Raw genomic sequence first — 18,475 nt, 5'->3', positions numbered from 1 at the left:
CTACTTCTTCCAAGTTTCTTCCTCTGGCGCAGATTCCCTCCCCGCACCTCCTCTCTTCATTCCTCAGGTCCACACATTCCAGACCCCAGGCACCTGGGCTCTAGTGATTGTCACATCAGCTGTCAACTGGTGCCCTGGCTACGTGGTCACTGCCTGACTCTTTGTCCTCCGGTTGCTGGAGATGGACCAGCCTGAGACTTAATTCTGATAGGTGCCTTCCTTGCATGGGCTTTGACCCCTGTGGAGGCAGGCCCCGGCCCTGCTCCGATGCCCACTTTTGTGCAGGTCCCAGCTGCCTATGGGTTACCTTTCCACGCCATCCACCACCTTCCTCACGTGGCCCTTGGCTGGCACTGGGTTGCAGGAAGGAAGATCTGCTTTCTGAATGATGCACAAGTGATTCGAATTTAAAACAAACCAAAAAACCCTTATGAGCAAATTGCTCATAGACCCTTGTCTGGAACTAGAGGGACCACGGGTCTGGACACTAAGAAGATGGTGATGGAAAAGAATGCTCAGATGAATAACCTGGTCTTTCATGTGGATTCTCGTGAGGAACGCCGGCCCTTCCTGGGTTTGGATGTTTAAAAAAAGAAAAGAAAAAGACGACTACTACTGTCCTTTCCTTCTTGTCTTCTTGCTCCTACTGGACTACGTAAAATAAGAGGACGGCACTCTTGCTTTTCCTCTGGAAGCTTGGTTTTTGTTTTGTAGTTTAATTTTCACTTTGTACTTTGTAGAAGCCCCTTAGGACCCTCTCCTTTACCTACCAGAACCCCACTGCTGGGGTTCAGAGTAGAAGGGCCCTGATGAAACGGAAGGTGACTCCTAGTTCTTCTTTCTAGTGTGTTCTTAGCTGGGAAGCTCTGCTGAAACCTGTTTCCCACGAGTGAGCCTGATGATCGATTTGAAGTATCACGAGCCAGTATGTCCCTTTGAGGACCGAGGTGTGCCTGACCCACCCGCGGTATTTTCAGTCGCCTTGCGTGCGTGTACAAGCCGGACAGTGAAGAGCAAGGCTGCAGAGGGCCGGATACCTCTGAAAGGATATTCAAAGTGCCCTGGGCCACCAGGAGAGCAAACCGATCCGTCTGCGGGGAAGCACAGTCAGAATGCCACTTAGAAGGGAGGACGACCAGACTTGGGATATGTTACCCGGAGAGGCCCATCCCTGGGAAAGGACATCAGGATGGATCAAGTAATGGATGGGCAACCACGAGGAACGGCCCTCCATGAGATGGATTGACCCGATGGCCACCGTGGGCTCAGACTGAGCCAGGACGGCACAGGACCGGGCACACAGGGTCACTGTGAGTCAGCCCTGACACAGCAGCAGCTAACAACCTGACGCAGGATACCTTTTTAATGTAGCTGTCGGGGGCGGTATGTGTGTGTGGCGGGGGCTGGGGGATTATGTAAGGATGACAGATGTGTTGGGCACCAGACCGCAGTGAACCACCAGGCTTTTGCCAGTCTTTTCATGTTGTCTAACAAATTAAATCAGGTGTTGGTGCTTAGGAGACATGCAAAGCTGTTTTCTCTGAAGCAGAACCTTCCCCCCCTCTAACTCATTATTCTTTTGAGGAGAGGATAGAGGAGGCATGTCACTGTGAGGTAATGTCTGGGCGAGACAGGCTGCTCTGTGGGGTCAGCACGGGCCCCCTTTGCATTTCACAAGACTTCAGAGAATGACTGTCCTTGGCTTGCTTTGAGGGGTGTCTGCCTGAGGAAGACTGGGACATAGAGGGGTGGCTTACTCACCTTGGAGTGACAGAAGTTAGATGGTAACTGCTGGAAGTACCTGTCGGGTCATCACATTCTCCGTGTCTAATCAGCATTTTCTCGTGTCCACCTCCCTTTGTCTCGACCTCTGTTTGTTTTAGTTGTTGTTGTTTTCTCCTCCCGCGTTTCATCCCTTGGCCCTTGTGTGTTTTTTTCTGACAGGGAACTAGGGGAACAGGAATAGCGAGTGGGTGAGAAGAAATTGCAAAGGAAATTTTCTAACTGCTGACCATTAATGTGGTTTAAAAAAATGTTGACTTCAGAGTCTTAACAGCATATATAATTTGTAAATCGTGTGAAAATAAACTGTAGATCCGCAGGGTTTTTTGTTTTGCTTTTACACGCTCAGATGGTGCCTCCTGGGACTGCTACTTTAGTGTAGGGTGTTATGGTTACGGGGCATGTAAACGGGTTGATATTTACCATAACCATTTGTCTTGAGCGGTCGGTCTTTTGTTGATGGTGAACATCACACGGGCGCGCATACCTCAGAGTGGGTCTTCTTTAGATTGCAGTCCTGTTCTCAGTGGGGCCCACACTCCACCCCCCACCTTTGCCTCGATTGCACTCGTGGGAGGGAGTCTTCTGCGCGGTACCCAGATTTATGGTCTTCTGCAGACCTGGGTTGTCTGCTGTTGGTGCCGCCCTTGTAGCCCCTTCTGAGGACGGTAGGAGATTACATTGTAGTTACAATGTGGACCTGAGGTCTGAGCGATCTATGTTGCTATGCTATACATTCTGGCTTTTAAAAAATTCTAAGTTGTATATTGACGTGATTCACTTATCATACAGTTCAATGGTTTAAACATATTAAAGATCAGTCATGCTCTTTGTTTAGTATTTTTGATTACACACAATCGATGTTTGTTGGCCAGCTGATACCTTTGAGTCATACCATTCTGTGGGCAGTTTTCCGAGTCATGAAGACCACTGTTACCATTGTTTTATTCTTCCTGTTGGTCTAAGGCAGCAGTTCTCAACCTGTGGACTCTTTCACAGGGGTCACCCGATTCATCACAGTAGCAAAATGACAATAATGAAGTAGCAACGAAAATAACTTTATGGCTGGGGGGTCATCACAACATGAGGAACTGTATGAAAGGGTCGTGGCATGAGGAAGGTTGAAAACCACTGCTCTAAGGTTTCCCCTAAGACAAGCAGCATCTCATAAAGTGGTGATGAGCTTGGGTTTTGGAGTCTGAGCGATTTGGGGCGCGGGAATCTCTCGTGATCACAGTTTAGTTTTCACATCTGTTGTAGAAAATTAGATAGAATGCCACCTACCCCATAGGGTTGCGGTGACTGTGAATGCCATTCTACAGCCAGAACGCTTGACGTGGTGGTTGGCACTGTATAGACACTCAGCGGCTGGTGGATGACAGAGTGGCCCTCCCTCACCCATTATCCCACCCACCTCCAGCTCTAGCCTGCATTTCTCTTAACGTCTGTTCTCTCCCTCAGGTTTGCAACCGTGCGATATGACCAAGGAGCCAAGTACATTCGGAACCAGTTCATGCACCTGACCAACTACAGTGTGAATAAGAAGAGTGGGGACTATGTCAGGTAGGGGCCGCGTCTGGCCCCGGAGTCTTGGCTGTGGCTGTGGTAGAGGTGGAAAGCCAATGCTTTGCACGGGAGGAGGGCTTGACCGTTCTCCGGTAACTGATGGAAAGCTGTCCTGATCATTTCTCAGAGCTTTAAGGCACAGCTCCGTCTGCTTCTCCGCAGCTGGCCCAGTTACACTGTTGCCCGTCTCTGCCGGAATGGACCCTACAAGTTCTGTCCTGTCGAGGGGCTTCCATTACTCACTGAAGCCCCTCAAAGCCACCCCCTTGCCCTCGAGTCCACTGTGACCCATCGCGGCCTGAGTCGAGCTGCCCCGGAGGGTTTCCAGGCTGAAATTTCTCGGGGAGCAGACTACCACTTCTTTCTTGTGCGGAGCTGTCAGTGGATTTGAACTGTCGGCTAGGCACTTTAGGCACGGTGCCACAGGGACCCTTATTTAACTTAGGGCTGGGAATGGAACAGGCATAGAGGGTACCTTTTGACAAGTCAAAAAAAAGGAGGTCCTTTCAGCACTGGGCAACATTTTTGTCCCCTTTCGCTATTAGTTCCACTTCTAGGATCGTCGCTGTCAGCAGTAATGCAGGCTCTATGCACAGGGTCAGAGAGAATTGTTTAATCCTACACAGGGCTAGGTGGAAATAGAAGCAACTTGACTCTTGCTTGACTCTGTATCTGTTGCTGTTGGCTACCGCCAGGTCCATTATCAGCTCCCAGCAGCCCCTTGGGCAGAGACGGGTTTCCCAGGGCACACTCTTCACAGGAGCCCACTCCTTCTGCCATGAAGCTCCAGGGCAGGCTTGAGACACACGAGCACGCTAGCAGCCAAGTGCGTGACTGCTGTGCCGTCAGAGCTCCTTATACTGGGGGCTTCAAAAAGTCCATGGAATAATTCCCTGATCTTTGAGCCCCATTTCCCCATGAACTTTCTGCAGCCTGCCCAGATCTCAGGCTCCTTTAGTTCTGCTGAGAGGGAAAAAGTAAAAAACCCCACAAAAACAGCAGCCCGTGCCAATGTGGTAACGCTGCTTAACGGTAGTGGGTGGGATCACGAGTGAGTGACTTTTCTTCTCTGTATGTTTTTACCAAATGTTCTAAAATAAACATTTGCATGATCAGCAAAAAAAAAAAGGGGGGGAAAATTAAAGAACGAAATGAGGCCATTTTGGCAAAGGGTTCATCGGAAAGGGAGTACCAGCCCAAATGCGTGGAAATGGTTTTTTTCTGCTGTTTTCTTTCATCCCAACAGTTTTGCCAGAAAATGGAAAAAGTGAAAAAAAGAAACCCAAACAGTTACTTTTTACTTAGTCCTAAAAATAAGTTCTTAGCAGGTCCAAAGAAAGGATGGCCTCTGGAGGCAGTGGGGCCGTTCCGCAGCTGGACGGGCTTCCTTGAGGGTCCTGTGACCGCCGCTTGAAGCCTCACTTCCTTCCCTCGCAGGAGGAGACGTGGGCGTGGGGGGTGGGCGCTGAGTGGTGCTCAGACTAGGCCACTGGTTCTCCACCTTCCGAATGCGCGAGCCTTTCATACAGTTCCTCGTGTTGCGGTGACCGCTTATGGGTGTATCTGCATGTGGGTGGACCCGCCTGCAGACAGATAGAAAAACGGTGTCTCGGTTCCTAAGACCATCAGAAATACAGTCTTAGGCGATTCCTGACCCCCAAAGGGGTCGTGACCCACAGCTTGAGAACTGCTGCTCTAAGCCTTAGAGGATGAGGGGCCAGCTGCAGAGCATAGGGTGCAGAGTGCAAGACTCCCCAGCATTTGCGGTGTCTGTCGGCCTCATTGACCACTCTGCTTGCTGCCTCGCATTTATGTTGTGACTGCAGTGCTTGCTCCCTTTGGAGATACCGCGGAAGGTGTCGCACCAGTGCAGCTCTGGCGACCACCACAGGGGGTGCTAGCGTCAGATGCTACAGTAGTCTCATGCCCGGGTAGCTCATTAAAATGCTGCGCAAGTTAGCTCATTTAGAGGTTGTTTGGTGGGCTCATGTGACATTGCCCTCCAAGGCTAGGTTTGTACCCCAAACATTTCAACCTGTCAGTTTATCTCAGTGTTTCGAAGTCTGTCTAGATCAGTGGTTCTCAACCTTCCTCATGCTGTGACCCTTTCAGACAGTTCCTCATGTGGTGTTGACCCCCCCAACCATAAAATTGTTTTTGTTGCTACTTCATCACTGTCATTTTGCTACTGTTATGGATCGGGCAACCCCTGTGAAAGGGTCGTTCGACCCCCAAAGGGGTTGAGACCCCCAGGTTGAGATCCGCTGGTCTAGCTCCTTTCTCTTTCCCACTCCTAGCTGATGCATAATGGTTGGACTGAGGAAGAATGTACCTTCCTCCCCCTGCCCTCCTCCTCAGTAAGGCAGGCTTTATGTGCTGTCATTTCCACCCAAGAGCTAAGCACCAGGGGTCCCTGACAAGAGAGACCAGGAGAAAGTGGGTGGGTGGAAGCCACTCAAGTGAGTATTTTGTAAAGACATCGACGGACTAGAAGGCTGTTGCTACAGAATGCCTCGTCCTGTGTGTGACCCTGATGCACTCATTTGTTTTAGTTGTGACGATCCTGAAGTGGAGGATTATGGGAACAAGTGGAGCATGAGCGCTATGCTGAGGTATCTGAAGCAGGAAGGCAGAGACACAACTGGTGAGTGCCAGGCCCTGCCCTTTGTCACAGCTCTTCTCCGTTTCCCGTCACCATTGTTTCTTCCAGGGATTGTGTCTCTAATGCTGGTGTGGTTGCTGAGATGTTCTGCTTGTTATTTTTTCCCTCTGCCAATTCCAAGAAGGGAAGCCAGCTTTCCATGACCCTGAAGACTTCTTTTCTTAGTTCTCGTTTGGAAGAAATAACCCTTTCCTTCCATCCTTCGTCAAGTTATCCTTCCTGAATGTTGACTTGCTGCTTAACGTACTGTCAGCTTTTTAGGTAACGAATTCCCTTTCTCCGTGTGGGCTCTGAGTTCAAGTTTCCAGCCAATCTCCCTCACTTGTGTTACTGAGCCAGAGAGTGAGGGTAGTGGAGTTTGTGGGGGCAAGGAGTGGAGCCCAAATGGATGCCCCTGCTGAGCTGTGGGCAGACAGGGAGCCGTGTGCCCCAGGGCTCTGGCCCTGCCCACGAAGGAGAGGGTGATGAGGAAAGGAGGAAAGCCAGGCTCCTTTTCCATCCAGTGCCTGCCCCTGGTCAGAGGAGACCACCCCATTCTTGGCTGTGTCACTGATATGCCTGGCCCCGGAGCACCCATTCCGAGGCCTGCGACCTAGAGACCCTTTTGAATCAGCACACGTGTTTTGTTGTAATAACTTTGATCCATGCACATTAGTATTTCTCCTTTCTTATTTGCAGCCCTGATGGCCCACGTGGAAGACCTAATCATCAAGACGATTATCTCGGCCGAGCTCGCGATCGCCACGGCCTGTAAAACCTTTGTTCCCCATCGCAGCAGTTGTTTCGGTAAGGAGACTCAAAAAGGTGACGGTGTTGTGTGGGTTTTCTTTTGGCGAGAGTTTTGGGAGATCCGCCTGGGATTGTGGAATAGAGAAGCTGAAGGGTGCTCTGGTCATGCCGATGCCGTAGGCGGTCTGTGGTGTACTTTCCTTGCTTGCGAAGCTCTCGTCGCAGATAAAGCGCCCTCTGAGAGGCCAGTGGTGAGTGTGGCTGGAATTCCCCTGCTCTCTGTGTGGGAAGCAGGGGCTGGAGCCCCAGTGTGAGTCTCGCTGCCGGAGGGAGAGCGATCAGCAGAAGCCTGCTGTGGATGGTACAAGAATTGGGCTCTGACAAATGTATTCCAGAGCCCTTTAGCATCCAGACTGGGAATGGTTCCAAGAAGCTCTGCCTGGTACTAGTGTATGCTTTCTCCCATTTCCTGAGGACACCTCCTTTTTGTGGTCGTCCTCCCACCCTCCCGCCTCTTCCTCCTCCTCCTCTCCTTTCCCAACTCCCCACCCCACGCTTCCCATCCGGCCCCACCCTCAGTTCCCTGATTGCAGAGAGAGGAGTAATAAACAGTTCATGATGACTAGATCAGAAGATGCATTGCCTACTGACCCAGTAGCTGTGGCTGCAGCAGTGACGGTGGCTGGACACACATGCCCTCTCTGTGGGCACAACTGCCAGTGTGTGTGCCTCTAAGACCCACAGGCTGGCAGCAGGTGTTAGGCCTTGGGAGTCTGACCCATCCAGGTGCCCAGTGGGGAGGGTAATCAAAGCACAGGATGGAATAATGCAACCCCCCCACCCCCAAAAAAATAACCAAACTCACTGCCCATCGAATCGATGCTGACTCTTAGTGACCTTTGAGTTTCTGAGACTGGAAGTCTTTATGGAAGTCGAATGTCCTGTCTTTTGCCCTCCCTCAGAGGAGCTGATGGTTTCAAACTCCTGCCCTTCTGGTTAGCAACTCAACTGGTAACCACTGTACCACCAGGGCGCCTTGGGATAATACATGGAGTAAGGATCTAAGAGTTACAGCCTCACTCGGACAGGAGAGCAGGAAGGAAGGAAGGAACATGGGCTGTGAAGCTTGACAGACTTGCGTTTGAAACCCACTTGCCTCCTGTATTGGCTCTGCGATTTTAGCTAGTGACTCTCATTAAACAAGGACAGTAAGGATGGCAGCACCTGCCCCCTAAGAGTAGCGTGAAGGCTAAGTGAGGCGGTGCAGGTAGAGCATGCTCTCTTTGTTATTTATTATCATGACACACTACGGCTATCTGCCCCGTGCATGTCAGGACCCTATATGCTCGAGGGGCACTGAGCAAAGGGAACCTTTGAGAATCTGGACACAAAGTGATAGGTAGACCAGGGCTGACAGTGTATCACAAAAGGAGAGGTGGTGCTTTTGTTTTACTTTCGGGAAAATCTGTTCATGCCTTCCAAGACCATTAAACCCTTCCCTAGGCCTAAAAATTACAATAGGACCTTGAGTGACCTTCAAGGCCTCTGAGGATCTGGCCCCAGCTGACTTTTCTAGAATTCCGTTTCTCCTCTTACAACTTTTCATCCAGCTATGATACCGTGCTGTAGTGGGAGCACTGCGCGTATGTGTGTGTGTGTGTGTGTGTGTGTGTGTGTGTCTGTCTGTCTGTCTGTGTGAGTTGTGCTGTCTGCCTAGAAACCGGGCTTATCTCCCAAGATTGCCTAGTCGTGGCCTCCTCCCAGAAGCTGTGCTTGACAGAGTGCCCTGCTGCGGCTCCTCCCTTCCTGCCCCTCTCCGTGTCGTGGCCTACTTTTCCGATCCATGTGGTCATCTGCTTGCACACATGCTTCCCCACCACGTGCTTGCTGAGCATGTCTTCATGAATTCTGCATCGTTACTGTGCTCCTTGCCCACCTCGTTCCCTTTCTGCCTACCTACCTCCCTGGGCCTGCCCGGGACCATTTACCTTTGGTACCTGCTCTTCTCCTTCTGAAACACTGTTCTCTTGTGACTCCACCTGAGGGATTACTGGCGGCGTTGAAGACAAAAGTCGAGAATCCCTTTTTGGTGAAGATATTTCTAAATCTTCCAGTTCAAGTAAGCCACCCCACCCCTGCCTCCTGCCTCCCATCCCAGGGCACTGTTCATGACTCTGCAGTAGCCTCTGGTGCCTGTCTGGCTGCCTGGCTTCCCTCTGGACTGGAAGTTCCTTGAGGACAGCAGCAATGCCCCTGTGGTTTCTGCCCCACCCCCCTGCACACTGACACCTTTAGCTCCTCGAGGATATTTAGGAAATGTTTGTTGAACCAACAAATGGAACTTGTTGTCATGGGTTTTCGGTGGCCGGAGGGTGCCAGGAACAGAACTCCCAGCTTTTAACGATGCTGTCAGCTTAAGATGAACAAAAGTTTCCTGTCCACGTCGACTTTGTTTTATGGTAAATTTGAGTAGCCCTTGATAGAAAAGCCTTTGTTTTAGAAATAACCACAAAAGCGTTTCCGATGTTTCCCTTTCCCTTTCTCTTTATTACCTGGTTGCCTTTTGGAAGCCCAGGGATCTTGTGGGCCCAGCGAATATTCCCATGTGAAATCAGCAGGGACTTTCCCTGATTGAGCGGAACGCCCCTTTTCAGCCCTTCCGACTCTCGTTCAGTGTCATAAACCAAGTGCATCTGGAGTTTCTTAACTTGTTGACTGTCTTCTTGGCTTTTGTGGTTCCGATCCACTTCCTGTCAGCCTGGGATGCTGTGTGCTTCATTAACCTCTCCCCATCAGACGAGAGAGAGAGACAGAGAGAGAGAGACAGAGACAGAGAACACACCACACCTCTTTGCGCTTCCTACTCATTCCTATCCTCCGCTGGGAGTTAGGTTAAAAGGAATAAGCTGGGTGTTTTTTGCTTGTTTGTCCTCATTTGTTTTCGGGGAAACAGGAATTGAGAACGTCCCAAAAGATTTCAACTCAAACAGAGCCTTGGTGCTAAAGGGAAGCAAGTGTCCCGGGATAGGGGTCACTACCTTCTTCCAGCTGCTTCTTGCCTTTCATCTTGTGGGTTCCATCTGCCTGGAGTCTTCCATTACTCTCTCTGCTTTCTGCCCTGCTATTTTCTTCCCCACCCTACTGCCTATAATACCCAGCAGGCTTCTGGGAACCATCAGTGTTTCCATCCATTTGTTTGTTTATGCATTCACCTAGGCACAACATTTCTCTCTGTGTCCAAGGCATGTTGTTGTTCGGGGCCATCAAGTTGGCTCTGACCCATAGCGACCGTCTGCACAACAGAACGAAACTGCCTTGTCCTGCGCATTCCTCACAATTGTCCTTCTGCCCGAGCCCATTGATGCAGCTACTATGTCAACCCATCTCGTCAAGGGGAGGGTGAGGACCTTCCTCACTGTCGCTGCCCCTCCGCTTTACCAAGCATGATGTCCTTCTCCAGGGACTGGTCTCTCCTGACACCATGTCCAAAGAATGTAAGACGAAGTCTTGCCATCCTTGCCTCCTCTAAGGAGCTCTAGTCTTGCTTCTTTTAATACAGATCAGTTTCTCCTTTTAGCAGTTCGTGGTACTTTCTGTATTCTTCTCCAGCACCATAATTCAGATGCATAGTTTAGTCTTTTTCAGCCAGTGCTTTGCCACCAAGAGGGTGTTCCTCTCAAAATTTCACTCAGACTAATATATACACAGACATGCACTATATGCTTAGTGTTTAAATGCCTTCACACTCCACACAGAACTTACCCATTTCACCGTTTCCCATTCGGAAAGGACCTCAGAGAGCGGTTAGTTTAGATAAAGAGCTGCCCTTTGACATATGGACCTTTGCCCTGGGTTCTAGAGCAAATGGGGGTACAAACTCCAGGGAGAGCCAGCCTTCAGATTTCTGTTCTGCAGGCACCGAGCTTGCAGACAAAGGGATGTGATGGGTTTTGGCAACTGAATCATCTTGGTCATAGGACTCTTGACTCAGAATATGTGATGCTTCCAACAAAACAGATTTCTGACTATCTGATTTTTTTTATTGCCTTCCAAGATAATAAATATATGCTTAAATAGCAACCTTTTAATTATGCTTGGGAAATTGGCACTGTGAGCTCACTGACTATGGGAACAGCTTTTTTGACCAGTTGAAGAAGAATGCAGCCAAAAACAACAGGATGCTATTTGTCCTTTAAAGATGCTGCTGCTGCTGCTGCTGCTGCTGCTGCTAATAGTGCTTTTATCTGTGTGTGTCACGACGGCTGAAGTGATGGCCTGAATGGCCCCCTGTCCTTTTCCACTTGGGCTCTTGGGGAGCAGCTGGGCCCACCCAATGGTAGAATTGACCAGATTGGCCCTGGTCGGGTGGTAGATCCGTGCTGTCTTGGCCAAGGACACACCCTGCCCAGTTCATTTCTCTGTGTTGCAGGAAGGCTGGTTTGCCTGCCTGTTGCTATTCTCGACTGGGTGGCAGGTAAACTGTCAGAGGGATAAAGCATGACAAGTGCACATCCTCCCGGCCAACAAACAGTAACAAAGAGTTTGTTCCTGTTTAGAGATGGCCTCCTCCTCTGGTTTCCCGCCACCCTCCTGTTACCTACCGGGGCAAAAGTTGACTGCAGAGCACACTGACATCAGAAATGCTGACTGTGTGTTAGACATTTTGCATCAGCTTTTTAGGCCTGTCAGCACTTTTGTTGGTAATTATTACATAGGTTCTATAGACAAGGGAAGTAGAGGGAGATTCAGAAGGGTTAAACCTTTCCCCTTGAAATGAATGAGCAAGTATGGAAGCCAGATACATAGACCGTTCCCTCTGGTCTTGCCCACTCACAAGAAGCCACTTTCTGATGAGGCCGGCACTGTGGCATATCCTGCATCCTCCCACGGCATTCCTGTAACTGGCTCTCAGGGAGACCGTTGTCATCCTTTGTAGCAGCTCCGGCCTAAAAAGGACACTCTTTCCGGCTCTGGTCAACAGCAGCTCGTCCTAGCGATGCCATCCAAACTCGCCTTTCCTGTGGTCGCCCGAGACTGGGCTGTGTCATTTTACACGCCGGCTCTGGGCTTTTTGGTTTTCTTTTGTTTTCAGCTCCTTTTCCTCTTGGTCTGCTTCTTTCCCCAGATTCTCCTGAACTCTGGCTGAAGACATCCTTCTTAGTTCCCAAATGACAGCCGAGGGCAGAAGAACGTCCTTGGTAGGATAGCCGTGGAGTGCCACCACACTGCTTGCTGAGTCCTATCAGCACGCCCCATGGGCTCCGGGCCACAGCCCAGCGGCCGCGAGGACCTGATTTCCGGGGCGGGTGGTAGACTCTTTTCAAAGATGAGTGGTGCGACCTGGTTATGTGTGGCCTGTTACCTCCCCGATCTACTTAGGTTTTTTTCCCCCTCCTAGGCTAACGTGAATCAGATTTTTTCTTCTTCTCCTAATACGTCCTAATATGTGAAATTCTTTTTTTTAAAGTAATTTTTCTGGCAAATTGGGTGACGGTGTGCAGAGCAGATGACCAGGTTTGCATTCAGCAGTGCGCTCACATCGTGCTTCAGCTCGTCCATTGCTACCCCCTTGGTTCCTCCACTTCCTACCTGTGGGATTTTGTTTCCATCCCTCCTTTTTTTTTCTAGCCATGTGACCTTTGACCCTCACGAATGTTTCCCTTGTGATGTTTTAAATTTAATTTTATTTACCTGTTTTCCGTTTTGGTCTTAAACGTGACAGTGAGTTTAGTTCCAGACCTGAAAGGTAAGGACCATCGTCTTGGGGGTTCCACCAGTCTCTGTTGTACCAGTAATCCTGGGATCCTTTATGACTCTGAGTTCTGTTCCCAACAGTTTTCTCCTACTCTAGGCAGAATGTTCTAATGCAGTTCTAGCTGGTGTAGTAACCAGGTCCTATCTAGTTCTTCTGGTCTTTAGATTTCCCACACTCATTTCCTCCTGAGAGTTGTACCTTAGATGGCTGCGCACAAGGTTTTACGACCCTGGTCGATCCTCAGCCAAGTAAGATGTAGCATCGTTTTTTGTGAGCTATGCTCTAGTTGACAAAGCCTGTTGACCTTGGTGTCCCCCCAAGACCATGGTCCCGAGCCCTCAGACCCAGCAGCTCCTCCCCTGAGGTGCTTGATGATTGTCTAAGGAGTTTTCATAACTTTTCCCACTGGACCCTCCCCCACATTCATGGGTCTGTTTACAGTGAAGGTAAACACACACACATATATCCTCTGTCAGACCTTCTCTGGGTTTGCTCCTACACTCCCTCCCATTACTTGTCCAGCTTGTAAGTTTCTACGGTAGATCACAGTTTTTGCAGGATTGTGTCCATAACAGCACGTGCCTCTTAGACCCCTCCCACCCGCTCCCCCCACCCCATCATTGTTTGGCAAACTCCCTCATATTGTACACTGCCCTCTCCTTCAGCCCAGAGACTCCCTTTCCCCTCTGTCCCTCCCACCCCTGCTAACAATCACCGAGTGTTGCTTTTAGTTGACTTTTCACAATAGTGGTCTCGTGCAAGATGTGCCCTTTTGTGATTCACTCATTTCACTCAGCATAACACCCTCCAGGTTCACCCGCCTTGTAATCCACTATGCCGCCAGAGTGAGGATTATTATAAGGACCCACAGTTGCCTGCCAAGGACACAGATTCTTTTTCCTCCGCTTCTCTTTTCCTCCGGTTGCTCTCCCCGTACACCAGGCTCCTCGGGGAACTGGTGCTGTCCTGCTGTCCGCGTGAGTGTGTTCTCGTCTCCCACTCTCCGGCATTCGTAGATTCAAGCCCCAGCCCAGGCACAGTCGGAGTAAAGAGTCGCTACTTGGTTTTGAAGCCTGGGCACACTCCACCAAGATTGTGTAGCAGTCAGATGTTACTCACCTGAGTGAAAACCAAGTCTGGCTTGTGAAGGGTGTTCTGTCTCTGACTCTCTGTGTCGTCGTTGCTCCTTATTTCCCCCCAAATCCTGGTTCTCAGCCTGTCATCTGAGTCTCCAAAGTTGTCTCTGAGTTGGGGAACTATTTAAGTGAATAGATTGACCGCTCAGCGTGGGAGACGTTTCAGTAGTCGGCCTCCCTGACTGCGATTTTAAATGCGCCTCTGTTTTGTGTCTGGCTCTGCAGACCCGTACGGTGTGTGCATTCATTCTTACTTCCATCCTGATCGTCATACTATTATTGCTGTTAGCAGAACCACCCGGGCAACACTTGAATACGAGGACTTAACTTGTCAGAACCAAAGTCTGTGTTGTTTCTCTCGGATCAGATGCACCATGTGTCATCGTTCTTAAATAGCGATACAGACTGCAACGAGCTTAAAAGCTATGCATTTGCTTCCAAAAGAAGAGAGGTGAAAAGAGCTTCCTTCCTTTTGCATGTTAAAGATCACATGCGACTTTTATGTAGATACCATCTCAGATTCTTCCAGAAGTCATGATTACATTTGATTCAACAGAATCCTAAATAATCGCCAGGGAAGCCAATTCATTCTTGGACACGTTTCCCTGAGGGAAATGAGACTCTGCATGTCTGCTTGAACCCATGTTGCCTGCGTAGGAATTCTGGACATTGGGTTACTGAGCCTCCGGGTATTGGCCAACAGTGACTATAGAGAAGGTAAAGGAAACCATTGGATGCCAAGGAAACCCCAGAGAGACCGGTGTTTTCTCAGGTCCCACCGGGAATGATGGTAGTCACGAGAAGGGCCCAAGGTCTCGACACCCATTCTAGGCTTCTTGTTGCTGTATCACATGACTGCAGAGAGAGTCTTTGAGACCAATTTTCCGATGTTTTGTTTTCCTACATTTTTAAGAGGATGAGGAAATGACAAAATAAATAAGGAATCCTTCTTGCAGTAAGGCAATTTCATTCAAAATAGATTTCTGTGTGCTGTGGGTGTGAACTCGGGTCACACCTGTAGGGAAACTATTCTCCTCTCTTGGAGAGAAGGTCTGTAATTTAAAGTGTAAGACACGGGTGGAATGCTTTGGAGTGTGTGTGGACCCTCCGTGAACCGTCTGTTTTGTGTATGCGTGCTGGGGAGGACTGCTGAGCAGCAGCCATCTCTGCTGAGAGGTTCTCCTGATGTTTGCCAGCAGAAGCCTCAAATTGAGCTGCTCTTCCAAATCTGTCTAACACAATAGAGCCTTCTTGGATAAAGGCTACTTGTGCTCCTTGGTCTTGCCCATGTAGCAGTCAGGAAACTAGAGGGAGGGCATCCGTGCAGAGTCCAGAAGCCATGGACGCTTGGTCTCCGGCCCCCTTCCTTTTGGATAGTGTTGTGCAAGATGGCTTGTCATAGTCCTCCCGCTCTGCCACCCCTGGCTCCCTCCTTTCTCTTCTGTCTTTGTTGTGCCAAAGTTGTTTATTTTCTCCCTTCCAAAGGAAATGGAAACCATAGGAGCCGAGAAAGAATAAATATCTTTTACACTTAGATGTCTTCTTGACTTAAGTTCCGTCGTTCAGCATGGGGTGGGGTGGGGGCAGGGGGAAGCGTGATGGGGAGGACAGTCCAGAACGAGCCCAAAGCAGCACTGAAATGGCACATGCTACCTTAATGATATTTTTAAGATTTTTTTTCAGCCCATAAGTACAGGAGATTCACACCATTTAACTGGTCCAGGGTCAGCTTGCCAGCTGTGTAGAATTCAGCAGCATCTGTAGTCAGTGACAAAAAAAGAGTACAATTTTATAGCGTCGTTATTAACCCTGGAACTCTGTTAGCGTCTCCAGAATTTGAAAGTCTCTCTGCTTCTCTTCCCTCTCACTACTTACTCTGGAGAGTTTCTGGGCCTCTGATCGGAGCTATTGCAGGGACTCTTCCCAGATTTGCCCTGGGCTGGGACATGGAGAATGATCTTGTGTGTTGTGTTGTGTTGTATTTCCAGAACTGTATGGATTTGACGTGCTCATCGATTCTGCTCTGAAGCCGTGGTTGCTGGAAGTGAACCTTTCTCCTTCTCTGGCCTGGTAAGTCTGTTTCACCAACGGGAAGAAGAGGACACACCTTCAGAGAGCAACACTGAAACATTGGGAGTGTGTGTGTGTGTGTGTGTGTGTGTGTGTGGAGGGGGGGGGATCATGTCTCTTAGGGGATTTCTTTCCTCCTTCCCTAGTTAATTGCTAGGGATTCCTAGAATTTTTATATTTGGGTGGGGGTGTATGTTATGATATGTTGTCAAAGTCGAAATGGTGATCAGGAATCCTCAGTCAATTGATAATGAATGTTTTCTGCCCACTGAGCTTCTACGTGATAGTTCCTGCATTCATTTTCACTCCCAGTTTAATAGTTTTAATTTCTGTCTTCTGCTAAGGCCAAGGAATATATAAGTGTTACAGCCCCTTTACTTCCAAAGGTTTGTATAAAATCAAATCCACACAGGCTGGGAAACCATGGAGGAGCTGGAGCTCAGGTAGCATAGGTAAAATCTGATCCTGCTGCCATGCCCCACGGTCCTGGTACCGAGCCAAGATTGAAGTATAAAAGCTTCAGCACTTTTTTAAGGAATTTTTCTTTTAAAAATTTTTAACCAACCTGTTGTTTAGAAGAGGTAATGGACTCTATTGCCTAACGACAGAAAGGATTTCTGCCCATATTCTCAGTCACAGCCAGAATTTCTATTAGTGACGCACTCATCTGAACAGAGACGCTTAGAGATCGAAGCCAGAGACCACCCAGCTGCTAAGTTGTAAGGATGAAGGCTATTGGCAAAAGGCCAAGTCATCAAATCCAGACAGATGGGCTGCTCTGTGGAGGTGCAGGGTGGTTTACCACCTGAGTGGTAAGGTAGAGCAGGGTCCTGCAGACACTTCAGGTGCTGTGTTCTACTCTGGTCAAGCCGTCCTTCTGCAGATGGCCCGGTCAGGTACATTCTCCAGTGCAGCCCGTGAGAGCCAGCACTTCGTGGGGCTGCCTTGTTTCCCAAGGCGAGACCTCACCATGTGAAGCGGGAGATATTTGGCGTTTCCTTCTCCCGCAGATTTCCGTCAGACACGGGTTCTGGCCTTCACAGGTTTTCCTGTACGCTGTCAGAAACCCCAGCATGAAGCGCGGGCCACCAGAGCCAGCGTAGGCTAGTTTCTGGAGGAGCCCCTCAACACAGAAGCCCGGATGTGCTGGCGCTGCCCGAGGCGGGTGCTCTGCCTTCTGCCATGCTCTCTCCTTGTGGTCTCCTGCTGCATCACCTGCTGGCATTTTGGTGGTGTTTGCATTCATTCATTTTATTTTAATTTTTTCCCTCATTTGCAAGACGAAGAAGATTGAAGTAAACCAGAAAATGAAGAAGACAAAAAAAAAAAGCTAAGATGGCCAGAATTTCCTCTGTTACCTGTGAATTTGTCTATTAATAGCAGCCATTACAAAACATATTCAGCTGGGTGGCAGGCAGTCATAAAAGAGCTCGTGAAAGGGTGACCCCCAGCGCTGTGACTGCCTACGGGAGGACTCGGGAACGAGTGCCCGGGCTTGAGTTTCTGGTGGGGTTGCCTGGGTGCCTGTGTTTGTTGGTTTCTATGCCACCCATGGATTTGATATGCGGTGGGGTCGCTCCGTGTGCCCTTTTAGAAACTTTACTCCCCAAGGGACCCGCTCACGGGCAGCAATTCTTGTAACCTACAACATTATCAAATTGCCTTCTTACTCTGTTCTGTTAGCGACGCACCTCTGGACCTCAAGATTAAAGCCAGCATGATTTCTGATATGTTCACTGTTGTCGGTGAGTTTCAACTAATGAACTAACTAACCGTAACATCAGTTTTGTCCGTTTCTACAGAGATCGCCAGCTAGCTGCTCCTGAGCCATGCTCAGTGTTTAGTACTGAAAAGAAATGTGATGTCCAGGGAACTATTTATATATTTTACTCCTCCAGGCTCCATCCTGTCCTGAGGCTGAGACCTGGGGCACAGGAGATAGGAACCAAGGAAGAGAATTACAGAAGCAATGATCCAACAGTCTGGAGAAAGTCTATTTGTCTCCAAACAGGGAAAGCAAAACCCACTGAAGAAGCCTTGTAATGAAGGAGATTGGCCACAGCTAGACAGTCTGCTGGTCTCCATGTGAGCCCCTCTGTAGTAGTCCAACTGGAGCAGCTCAGGGAGAAAGAAATCCCTTCTTGAGTGGATAAGCCCATACTGTGGAGTGGAGTTGAGCAGTCAGGTGGATATGTCCTGGGTTTTGTTTTTGTTTTGCATGTGAGTGTTTGGGTGTGTTTGTGTACTGTTTAAAGTACACTAGAAAGAAAGACTAAAATAGATTTGAAATGAATCTCATGCTTGGCGTACCTACACATGCTGTACAAGGTTGCTGCTCCAGACTGCCTCGCGTGGGAATGCCCCCTTCTAGGAAGTACCTGAAATAAGTCACAGCTCAGTTTCCCACCGCAGATAATCCACAGAGCCGGCTTTAGAAGTTGCTTTTAGATCACTGTCAGCAGCTCCAGCAGTTGAACGTGCAGACGGACAAGGCCCCTCACCTACTTCGGGATTCCCCAGTCAGCATCTGGGAAGCCACTTTATAATCACTCACTGTTCAACAACCACGGGTTTTGAAATGGTGGCTGGCACTGTACTCGTGCGTTTATGAAAAATCCAAGTCCCTTTTTCAGGGTCACCTTTTGGGCACCAGCCAGTGAGGCTGATTGTTCTGTCCCCTTGATGGTGGGTCACCATTCAAGCAGAGAGAGAGAGAGAGAACGCGCGTGAGAGTGGGGGGTGTGTTGTGTTGTATTTCCAGAACTGTATGGATTT

The 18,475-nt window shown here is 49.3% G+C and overlaps 1 protein-coding gene across 1 annotated transcript in view; it reads left to right on the top strand.

The window, feature by feature from the left end:
- TTLL5 (tubulin tyrosine ligase like 5) overlaps window positions 1-18,475 on the top strand; it is a 279,763-nt gene that overhangs the window by 54,345 nt on the left and 206,943 nt on the right. The window contains exons 10-14 of the mRNA XM_045288172.1: window positions 3,244-3,345; window positions 5,901-5,992; window positions 6,689-6,796; window positions 15,619-15,700; window positions 17,384-17,445. Coding sequence (XP_045144107.1) covers window positions 3,244-3,345; window positions 5,901-5,992; window positions 6,689-6,796; window positions 15,619-15,700; window positions 17,384-17,445 — 446 coding nt within the window. The remainder of the gene's footprint in view (window positions 1-3,243; window positions 3,346-5,900; window positions 5,993-6,688; window positions 6,797-15,618; window positions 15,701-17,383; window positions 17,446-18,475) is intronic.

Source organism: Echinops telfairi, unplaced genomic scaffold (genome assembly GCF_000313985.2).
Source record: "Echinops telfairi isolate 266 unplaced genomic scaffold, ASM31398v2 ScPeMD7_18;HRSCAF=68, whole genome shotgun sequence".
NCBI lineage: Eukaryota > Metazoa > Chordata > Mammalia > Afrosoricida > Tenrecidae > Echinops > Echinops telfairi.
This window is presented reverse-complemented; position numbering and strand designations above follow the sequence as displayed.